A 12,265-nucleotide genomic window follows, 5' to 3' on the forward strand; every position below is an offset into this window, starting at 1 on the left:
ATTGATAGGCCTACGTGATACATTTCTGGAAAAACTTTAGATTTGTTTGTGTGGAAAATATCTAAATTTCAATACAGCATTGATATCAAAATAGAAAATGTGCTTAATAATTTGTATGTTTGAGTGCTTTTTTTTAAAGCATGTACTTTTGAATACTAAGTATGTTTTAATAGCAAGTACTCCAGCACTCTAACTCAAGTACAAATTTATTTAACAGAGCAACTTTCACTTGTAGTGGAGTAATATTTGACCAGGAGTATCTACACTTTGACTCAAGTAATGGGGTTGAATAGGCCAATCATTTCTCAGTTGGTAGCAGTGTGGAGGGCAGTGGAAAAAACGTGCAAGATTGACCTAAAATGGAATCTCTTTTCCCCTGTGTTCAATAAGCAAGGACTTTTGTTGGAGGGACGTCCCATTCGCTTTCCTAGATGGAGTTCCAAGGGGATTCATACATTGGGGGATTTATTTGATGATAATGGTTTGCGTTCATTTCAGAATTTTTGTGAAATGTTTTTATTTGCCTGGTACCTCATTTTTCTTCTATTTACAACTGAGAACATCCATGAGGACTTATGGGGTTCCATGGCAGACTTCCCTTACAATGCACACTTTACATAGACTCATCTGTGATGTTAGTAGATCAAGAGGTCTCGTTTCCACATTATATGCATTTTTAATAGAATCTAATTATTCTTCCCTAGCTGTGGATACTGTACGGAGGAAATCATGGCCAAATTTGGATCCTGATTTGTGCTGGGACACAGTTTGGTCTAATGTTTTGCTGTCTTCTAGAAATCCAGATCATCAACAGATTCATTTAAATTTTGTTCACCGAACATAATTTGACTCCCCGCAGATTATGTGCTACGGGGATTTTAAATAGCCCCAACTGCACCTTTTGTACTCCAAATGTTATTGGTACCTTTTTTCATATGGTTTGGGAATGTCCAAATGTTTCCTCATTTTGGAATATAGTTGCCGGCGCTAAACTATCATTACTTTTGGGAGTTGATATTACACCTCCTCCATCTTTATTTATTTTAAATGATGTGTCCCAGCTACACCTGAACTGCACACACAAGCTACGAGGTGGAAGCCTCCTCATACCTTAACATTTCGCCAATGGGCTCTGACATTTTTAGATATAATATATCTAGAACTGTCAACAGTGAGATTACATGGAGCAAGCGAGAGAAACGTTAACGTATGGGTCTAGCATTGCAGATGAGCTTAAGGGCTTGATTTAGGCTGTCCTTACACAGTGGTGTAACTTTGCACAGGTATGCATGGTGGCTATTGCTTTTCATGGCTTTAATTGGTCCTGGGAGGGGTGGGTGGGTTTGCTTATTATTTTCTTTTCTTGAACCTTTGTGTTGTTTTTAAGTTGTGTATGTATTTGTATCTAGTTTTTTGTTTCATTTGTATTCATGATGCATCTATGTGTATTGCCATAATTGTATTGCTGATATGATAAATAAAAACAATTGGTAACAAATAAAAGGTAATGGGGTTGAATAGTTCTTTGTCCACCTTACATCGGTACGTTAGGTACATCACCTGTTCACTGGCAGAGGAGCTCTAATCTAAATCCTCCTAAGTCTTCTTATGTGCTCAGTGTAGGTTATGTGCTTTAGGCCAAACAGAAATACCACCAGCGTTGGCCTCATTACTGCTCACAGGTCTTACCCAGCTTCAAGCTACTGTCTTCTGCTCAACTGTTATTGGGCAGAATATGTGGCATGTGAGATCATAACCGGGCTAATTAAACTACTAATTCATCTTTTATGGTGGGAATCTTTCCTAGACAACAGAAACAGTAGCTTTTTGTCAGGCATCAGTTCATGAAAGTGTTGTTTGGTTATATTCTCTAAGTGAAACTGCGAACCCATTATGTAGAAAACAGTCTCATATGTGCACGCGCGCGCGCGCACACACACACACACACACACACACACACACACACACACACACACACACACACACACACACACACACACACACACACACACACACACACACACACACACACACACACACACACACACACACACACACACACACACACACACACACACACACACACTCATTCACTCTCTCCCTCATTTATTCACTCACTCACTCACTCACTCGCTCACTCACTCACTCACTCACTCACTCGTCCTTGTGATGAACTTAGTGTCCTGCGTCCATGTGAGTCTTCTAATACCATAATGTCTTCATCCTATTGACTTACAGTAAAGAGTCCAGCAGCGCTCTGTGCCACCTTTACATTCAAACAACAATCAACAACACATCTCTCTACATCGTCTTTTATTCACTCATTAAACAATCATCATCGTCATGCTGACCGTTCTAATCAAACACACAAAGAAAAATATGTATGGTACAAACTTTACACGGAAGAACGATTTTTGTTCAAATTAATTACATTATGTTTAAAAAAGATAGTTTTTTCTTTTCATTTCTACACTATGTACAAAGACAGCAACCCAGTTGTTGGAACATACAGACGCTGCTGACCGCAAGGAGGAGGAGTGGAGAGGACATGGCATCATGGACACGGGGTGAGAAGAGTCAAGATCTAGCTGCCATTGTCCTCCACATGCTCTGGAGTTGCCTGTGGTTGTCCCCCTCAACCCCCATCCATCCTCCTTCCCCTCCTTCTCCCCCGTTCTTGGCGTAACCCTCCAGCCCGGCACGTCAAAAACCGACACACATGCCAAACTGTGGTGGCACCACATCGCCTTCAAACATTACTCTCCATCTCAGGAACACATCCAGCCGTCAGTGGACAATGGTGGACTGGTATTACAAAAGACAAGAGGTGTGTGCGTGTGCGTGTGTGTGTGTGTGTGCGTGTGGGGAGGGATTTTGTTTGAGTTCTTTGTCTATATATTAGTTAACAAGCTCTATAGACGGGCAGACACAATTTAAAAACACCTTTTGCTCCTTGGGTCTATTACATTTCAACTTCTCCTCTGGCCTCCATGGGAGGGGGGATTGCATAGCAACCACCATCCCCACTACAGGCGTTTTGTCCTACTGTGTGGTACCGGCTCAACTCCACCCCACTCTACTCCACTCGCTTGCTCGCTTGTACCAGATACTTTCTCTGGGTACCAGATACTTGCAGATACAATAGGAACCCCTCAGTGTAGCTGGGTGTCATTGTTGTGACGTTCAACCCTCTGCATTGTAGAGTGCTAACAAACATTGGCGACTTGTCTAGACCGATCTCTATTTCACCTGTTGTACCTACAATCATTTAGGTGAGAACAAACGTAGGTCAATCAGTATTGATTCTTTTCACACATACAATGGCTAGTTTAAACCAATCAGTAGCCTGCAGTGTTTTCAAGTCACTTTTTGGCATGGCTTCAGCTTGATGGAGGCTGTACCAACACGAGTAACAGGTAAGCAGGTAACAGGTAACAACTTTTGCCTGATGGAAAACAGACAAAAAAAAAGGTGAGTAGAGTCGAGTAAAACTGAGCCGGCACCCTGCATTGGAAAAGCGCCATACGTACAGTCTCTCCTCACCCATGATTTATCTGACAATTAAAATAAAAAACATACAGAATATTCTCAATTGAATTGCAACATTGTATGCATCTACATCACAACTTTTGATGTTTTTTTGTTTTGCCTTTCTTGGGAAATTTTTCAATTCAGTAAAAAAAAAAAGAAGACATTGGAACCTTCAAGCATGATATTGTGATTCAAGGTTGAGTCTTAGCTGGATCATGTGACAAACGTGTTTCTAATGATGCAGTTATGGGGAAATGGGAACGGAAAAAACATCCAATAGCTTCGCCTGTATTTTTTTTCTTCTTTTTTTCCTATACATTATGCATATATTATTTATGTAAAGAGTCCATTTTGAAAGATGTCCACTGATAATCTGTCCATATGGTCGCTGTTTTGTTGTCCCTTCACAAAGCCAAATAATGTTTGTAAAATATTAAAACGTTGGTACAAAAATATGTGTATAAATCAATCTCACACTTCCTCTTCCTCGGGTGGGAGGGGGGCGGGTCTCAGTTTGTTGTGGGAGGAGCTTGCTCAGCTCACTGTGGCGACTGCCTCCGCCCCCTCGTCCACCTGGTTGGCCTTGCCCATGGTCTTCATGTTGGCCAGGAGGTCGTCGAAGGTCTCCTTCACCGTCTTCTCCAGGATCCAGCCCTCGCTCTCGCTCTCGGGGTCCTCTGGGTTGGCCAGGGTGGACAGGGAGGTGTTGACGTACTGCAGGCCCGCCGTCACGCCACACTGGAGGGGACGACAGCACAAGGACCTCTTTAGCCACTTAAAACCCCCTATACCAGTGATTCTCAAACCTTTTTAAAGTTTTATTTCAAGAACCCCCAGTCTGATGCATGAGGCCGCCATTTTTGGTCCATTTGGTTCCATTTGCTCACTCTCAGAGTTACAGACCCATAGGGTCCATTTGGACCCAATGTTGAGAAACAGCACAATTAGGACCTCAAGCCGTGTACTCTGTAGTACAATGGTGTTGCAGATATGTTCTTTTTGGAAAGCAACACCATCATACTACGGAAATTAATATGAACCTATATTGCAAAATATTTATCCAAAAAACTTTCTTAATAAATATTTGAACCGTTAATAAGTAAATAGTAATAATATTGTATATTTAATTTATTTTCGAGATATTTTCATTTATGCAATAGTACCCTGCAGGCTAGTGCCAATGCACTGTATAGGCAAACAACAAAATTCCAGTACTCATGAAGCTTCTTTTGTCTTTTATTCCAATAAATCACTGTAATAACTTTGTAAAAACTCCTGGATTCAGAGCTTGTACAAACTGTCTAACGGACTTGTGTGAAACGGTGTCCATTAAGCCTGTGATGACTCACTTCTAGATCCAGAGTTTAACTTCTAGGTTCTCGTGTAGCTACTGTATATAGTAGATGAACCCATAGCTCCATCCATCCCTGACTCCACTATCTGTGTCACAACAGAGACACTTGCATAAGCACGGTTAAATCCTCTGGCTCTGATGAGCTTTCCCAGGTTTAAGACAAGTCCATGTTTTCAGATCAAAGGCACATTATAGTTTCTAGGAAAGGGGTATTTTCCCAACTTGTACTTTCTCTGTCAGCATCATCCAGCCTGCGGCGGTCGGCCCTCAGAACATTGTCACACATCACGACTTGAATGATTGCTTTATGTGTGGTTTAAGATGAGGTGTATCGTGTACTATATGTGCTCTTGAGCTTTAAAACCACTTCAATCCGACATACTTCAAGTAATGGAAAAAGCAGCTCATATCTGATCTACTTTTTCCACCTGAAGGTTTAGACAAACCTTCATGTGGAAAAGGTAGATTTTTGTTCATCCAATTTGGTAAAATCCTCGCCTATTATGAAATGCTAGGGTTCATGTGGTTAAGAGTTAAGGGAAAACAGGAGACAGGGATTTTTTATAGTCTTTAAAGTGTTTTTATCATTGACTTTTTAAAACAAATCGATATCAAATCAGACCAGACATGAGAGTCTGAGGCGAGAGCTGAAGGGATAAGAAACGTCATGTGGTCATTATGTTATAAAGTTAACTCTAAAGAAAACTACTGAATGCTTCCAACACCAGCCTATTGAGTTCAGTTGAACCCTGGCCCACAGTACAGAACGTTTAGGTAAACAGGACAGAGGTGATGGAGAAGATGATGCCGTGAATGGAGTAAATCAGGGTTTGATTTATTTAAGACTGAATGAAATACATGTATTTCCTTGGGGGAAATGTAGACTGTCTGATATGTTTGATATTTATGTTTGATAATATCACAATTTATTAAAAACTAATTATGTTAACCACTATTTTGGGCAAACTGACAACAATCTTCCGCAGTGGCTGTTTAAGGCTAGATTTGGATCAAATAAATATGAAGTTTTTAATACATTGAAACGCAATGCATGCCAAAGACAAAGTCCAAACAATATTGACTGTGATGTTAAATGACATGTCTCTGCAAGTGTATTTTCATTCCACACAGAAAGGAATGGAATCTAAATGCTTTCTCGAAACTCAAACTACAACAGTAATATCAAGTTTACAGTGAGTCATAGTCAATGTGTTAACCACATGAACCCTATCGCCCCTATCCTGGGACAAACATTCAGCAACAACACTACAAGCTCATATTACAAGCTCACATTGTGACTCATTGTGAGCTGGTAGATCTGCCTTTTTCCAGCAAAGAGAGTTGGTGTACACTAGAGGGAACAAATAAGTTAGGGCCTGGGGGAACCCAGTCAACTACTATACTGATATGTTCTTTAACAATAACAACCATGTCATTGTCGAGCATTGTTGGTGATCAGATCAGGCTGAAACCATGCCCAAATATGGAGTCACACATCATGGATACGTCATACATGACTGATATCATAGACTTCCCCAAATATGGATTTCTATCGGTTCTGGCAGAGACACTTAGTGCACCTTTCTTGTGTGGTTGCGCTTTGTTTTGATGCACATTCAGAGCGCATGCCCTTTCAGTTATGTAATACCCATTGTACCCGTTTTCAGAGTACTTGTACCTATGACATAGACTCTATGACGTCATATTGATGACATCATGGCTCTCCATATATGGGCACATAAGGGACACAGACACATGCCAAGTTTGAAGTCGATCACTCAGCTCGCTCACTCACTCACAGAGATTTAGTGCATTTCTAGATCTGCAGTGCAGGAGTAAAATGACAGCTGCTTACCCGGTCTTAAAGGGTTAAATAAACACTCAAAATTTGATTGTGTGTGTGTGCGTGTGTGTCTATACCTCCAGCATGGTGACCAGCAGCACCAGGGCTCCGATGGTGTTCATCAGGCCTCCATAGTAGGACGACAGGGCCTCGTTGCATCCACGCTTCCACACGTTCAGCTCCTCGGTGTAGTGGTCGTAGCTGTAGTGGGCCGTGTTGTTGGTCATCTGGCCCTGGATGCAGGGCCGGGGGGAGCTGGGGTTACAGCAGCTGAAGGGGACCCCGTCCATCAGGTACTGACCGTCCACGTTGCTGCTGATGCGGCTGTGAGGAAAGAACCAGGACAAACACATGTTGAGTTTTAAATTAACAGCGTTTATCTAGCAGCTTTTCTCCAAAATGCTTTTACAACGTTTTTCACATTCACACACGTTCACACCAACGGCAGAGGAAAGAAACCATGCAAGGCACCAACCTACTCATGAGGAGCAGTTAGTGTTTCCGTGCCTTGCTCAAGGACACTTCAACACGCCTGGAGGCAAAAGCATGATGTTTAGAAACCCGTTTATAGTATTAAAGGGATAGTTCACCCGCAAAATGACTTTTTTTTCCTATCGATTAGTCACCCCATGGAGACTTGAATTCAGGGATATTGTTTAGTTTTTGTCGCATTCCTAAGCCAATAATTTGATGGTACCTGCGTGCACAATAAAGCGTGTGAGCAACACTCTTTTTGGTGGGTTCCCCAGCATGACAAATCATCATTAACTCTGCAGTTACTGCTGTCTTTAGACATCAAGGACAATTAAAATATCATGGAATGATTTGGTGTGATTAGTCTCATTAACAGATTCACTCATTAGCGTATTATTATTTAACATTGATAAGATGTAGCTATGTGATACACACGTACATATGCAGAATAGTATTATGTAATGTTAATTAAACAGCAGGGATGTACACTAGTCTTCTCTCAAAATCTATTGTCTGAACATGACAAATATTCCCCTTTGTCCACATGTGAGTGTGCAGACATACAGTATGTTCATACTTGTGTGTGTTCAGATTTTAAAGGCGAGGATCTTAGATTTGAATAACTAATAAACCTGTAACCTGTAAGGGAACAAAAAAGTGGTTTGATGGGCTCAAAGTAGGTCAGGGTGGCTTACTGCGTTGTCAGTAACAGCCAAGAATAAAGAAGTCTATCCCCTTTACAATGCACTAGAGACCTCTGGGAGATGATTGCAGAGGTGGAGTGCAACACGTGCCGTAGTACTTACACATAATGTACACCTACCATCAGGTTCATCCTAGCACTTAGCCACACGTCTTAGTAGCCGTGCTACGCATACGCTGACTTGGTGGTGCCCGGGTTCTGAACCAACCATGTGATCCTAAGGCCAGTGTTCTACTGACTGAGCTAGCCCCACACTATAGTAGGATGAAGTGAAATGATAAATACAGTGGTGTAAACTAACTAAGTACATTTATTCAAGTACTGTACTTAAGTACAATTTTGAGGTATTTTTACTTTATTGGAGTATTTCCAGTTTTCAGTACTTTTACTTCTACTCCACTACATCTCAGAGGCAAATATTGTACTTTTTACTCCACAAAAATTATTTGAAAACTTAAGTTACTAGTTACTTTGTAGATATTATTACAAAACACATCAGCCCTATATACATTTTGGCCATTTGAAAATAGCAGATCTACAAGCTCACAATGCGTAGCGATGCAACACATTGTGAGCTTGTAGATCGGCTATTTTCAAAAATATTTGTTATACATTTTGAACTGAAAATGGGACATTCTGCATAATGAGTGCTTTCTACTTTTGGTACTTTAAGTACTTTTACTCAAGCAAATTTAGAATTCCGGACTTTTACTTGTAACAGAGTATTTCTACACTGCAGTATTGATACTTTTACTTAAGTAAGAAATGTGAGTACTTTTTCCACCACTGGATAAAGATACAGTATGGACCAGTGATACTCAACAACACACAGGCTACTTATTGAACGTAGATATCACATAGAACATGGCACATGAAAGCAGTTGTAAGGATATGTGCTGATGTCAATCGTCCACACATTGTCAGAGGCTATTCTGTGATAGGAAGATCATTTGGTGTTAACATAAATCAAGGACATGGGCCCGATTCACGTGTATTTTCTCCAAAAAACGACGTGCCATTCACAGCGGGGTGTGTAAATAAATCGGATGTCCGGATCACAGTTGTTCCTCATTTCTGCCTGAGGGTCAGAGTCGCGTTCATATGGAAGATCCTTTGCATTGCTCCACACGCCACCATTTAAGACCATGAAGCTGTTTACACTCAAAACGTGGGCGTAAACAGCTTAGTCAATCAGGCCCATTGTTTCTTTACGACGTCCGCTCTTCCACTTTCACTGGTCCTTTTTAAAGCTGACTACAGACTGGGCTGTTGTAGTGCCTAATCCCTATTAGATCAACATTAACATACATCTCAGCGCAAGAGCCACTTAAGCTCTATACTTCTTCGCACGACAAACAGCGGAAATAGCAGATCTACAAGCTCACAATGTGTCACATCGTTATGAGCTTGCAGATCTGCCATTTTATTTTTTTCTTCTTTTTTTTCTCTTTGACACATTTTGACAGATTTTGATAATTTGCCCGTAATAGGGATGCCAGGGTTCATGTGGTTAATTATTGTCCAAACGGAACCCTGTGGAGTAAATATTCCCGTTAATGGTTCATCAGTGAAACTGTTTAATTGATCTATTATTATCTATTATTGACCAATCAGCACGGTGGCCCAGGCCGCTCTATTCCTAGAGCGGCACGCTGACCTGCGCTGATTGGAGCGGACAGTAAACCCTGAAGGACGAAGGGAACGTAATCCAACAGATTAGCCGCTGTACTTTCAAAAGTTTGATCCCACTTACACTGAAAACTGTCTACTTCACAATACAGCACGTCCACACAGGCATTCAGGCCTGATCAGCATATTAAAGAGCCACCATGGGTGTGGTACCAGTTCACACAACAGGTCAAAGTGTCTTCCTCCAGTATCGTCGTTCCACTTCAATTTAGTCTTAATCCTATCCAGTTGTGTGAAGTGACTAAGTGCATTTACTCAAGTGCTGTACTGTCTGTACTTAAGTACAGACAGTACTTTGTACCTCTACTGCACTACGTCTCAGAGCCCAATGTTGTGCTTTTCACTCCACTACATTTATTTGACAGCTTTAGTTACAAGTTACTTTGTATATTTTGATTGTTATTTAAAAATTGCTGATCTACATTTACGCCAGTAAAATGTTGAATAAGGGACTTTTACTTTTACTATTGATACTCTTACTTAAGTATCATTACTACCTTCCACCATTGATCCTATCACTCCCTCTTCAGGGGAGTTCTGTTCTTGCACCTTATGACCAAAGCCCCCCCCCCCCCCTCCAAACAGTATACAGGTATATATGTAAAACTGCATAGTAACCTCTTCTGCCCCCCCTCCCCCACCCTCACCCCCCACCCTCGACCAAACTTCCTCTGACCTAATAATCCCTAGTACAGAAGACCCAATCCAATGCTTGCCTTGACCCTCCCTGACCCCCAAATCCACTTATAGTGAACTCTGACTTTGCACACAGATACCCCTCTAAAATATCTCCTCCATCTCCAGCATGTCATAAGGTTCACCAGGCCTCTGTGACTCGTCTCTGCATAATAAGTCACTTTACTTAGTGGACCATGCGGTATAATAGCATCACATTGCTCATTTATGCTTCCAAACATAGCGTAACTTAGTATTGAGATTAAAGAGATGTGGTTGGATCTTGTGCAGTGGTTTTCAACCAATGGTCCGGGGACCACCAGTGGTCCTTGAGGGAGTACCAGGGTGTCCCCAGCGGAATTAGTTAACATAGCGTCACAATCATTTGAACCGCTTAGCTTTGGCTATTCAAAAATAGCAGTGCTATCTGAGTGCCGCGCTGTGAGCTTGTAGATCTGCTATTTTTGAAAAACCTTGAAAAAGTGTGCATATCTTTGAATATTTATACTTTTTTAAAGCGAAATGTAGGCCAAATGTATAACAATTTAGGGGTCCTTGGCATGAAGAAGGTTGAAAACCACTGATCTAGTGGATTCTACTTGTGTCACTCACTCTTTGACCTCCTTTGCGCTGAAGTCCAGGTAGCGATTGCTCACCCACTGGATCTCAAACCAATCTCTGTAGTTGTTGTTGCCGCAGCAGCGGAACTCCATCTGCATCAGATCCAGGGTCCTCTTCATGTAGCATCGTCCGGGGGTGTCCGTGTCCTTGTAGTATCTCATGCCGTTTTTCAGGCCCTCTGCCAGTGTGAACTGCAGCGGGATCCGCATCACGAAACACAGGAGCGCCGTCGCGAACAACAAGGCGTTGAAACCGCAGCAGCCCATCAGAAAGGGCTTGATCATGGGCTGCCACTTGACCCACTTGGTGGGGTCCAAGGAGTCGTAGCAGATCTTGCCGCCGAACGCGTTGATCCCGCAGGCTATCAAGCCCACGAGTATGAGCACGTTGGGCAAGAGCTGGCTCTCGTTGTTGTCCATGAGTTCCGAGCGCTTACGCAGCTCGATCTTACAGAACAGGCCCATGCTGAAGACCAGCACGCCGGCCATCACGGAGAACCAGTACATGAACCACACGAACTGGGCGAGCTTCACTCGCTTCTTCAGGTCAAACTTGACCAGCATCAACGCCATTGTTCAACCCTGGATGAGTCCTTCCCAAAATGAAGAAGAGGAACAACAAAAGATAGGTTACAAAAGCGAGATCTCCAACGTTTGCAGAGTTTATCCGTTCGGGTTGGATAAGTGTTCCTGAATGCTAAATCCTGCTACCTCGATTCACACTCTCTATACGATCAGGGTCTCCTCTGCTCGGTCCTTAAGGACAGTAGAGTTGTAATCCATCCCACGGCGAAGGATCAAAGATGAAGAAACCAGGGGTATCCCCAAAGAGCACAATGGTTATTTCTTCAAGTCCATATCCTCTCCCATAATTCCAAAATGTAGTACACACAGGTTCTACGTTCACCAAACTTTCACCAAGGGTAGCCCCCCGTTAACACTATGTGATAACACAGGTGAAGCTAATTGTGATGTTCCTTCCCCTTGGCGAGGTGCAGGAATGCTGAGGATACTTGTGATTAAACTGGAAGTTGCAGTACGTCATGTTAAGCCCCTGTAAGCGGCCCTGATCCCATTTACAAAGAAGAAGATGAGCCTGATCGTAATCTGCTGCCAGGGCCCATAATTGGTTTGAGTCGTCACATGGTCACGCTCGCCATGATCGAACATGCCAAGAAGTACAAGAATGAGGCCGTGTAATGGTTAACAAAGAGGTGGAGCTAATAATGCTGTTATTTATGTCCATACACAGACACAGGTCCCTGGGTTCAACATATCAGGACTGTGCAGTATAGTCTTACTGAAGGTCCACTGACCCAGTGACATTGATTGATTGATTGAAAATGTTATTAGGCAAAAAGAATGTAAAACAACAC

General features: G+C 42.2%; 1 protein-coding gene across 1 annotated transcript; it reads right to left on the reverse strand.

The window, feature by feature from the left end:
* Positions 1-4,065: 4,065 nt before the first annotated feature.
* On the reverse strand, positions 4,066-11,462 carry prph2a (peripherin 2a (retinal degeneration, slow); the record flags this gene model as incomplete). The annotated part of the gene is made up of 3 exons (XM_080454538.1): positions 4,066-4,269; positions 6,806-7,052; positions 10,882-11,462. 3 exons carry the CDS (start codon positions 11,460-11,462, stop codon positions 4,066-4,068), a joined length of 1,032 nt encoding a protein of 343 aa, XP_080310664.1.
* Positions 11,463-12,265: the final 803 nt, after the last annotated feature.

Source organism: Gymnoscopelus braueri (assembly GCF_963280865.1).
Source record: "Gymnoscopelus braueri genome assembly, chromosome: 17".
Taxonomy (NCBI): Eukaryota; Metazoa; Chordata; class Actinopteri; order Myctophiformes; family Myctophidae; genus Gymnoscopelus; species Gymnoscopelus braueri.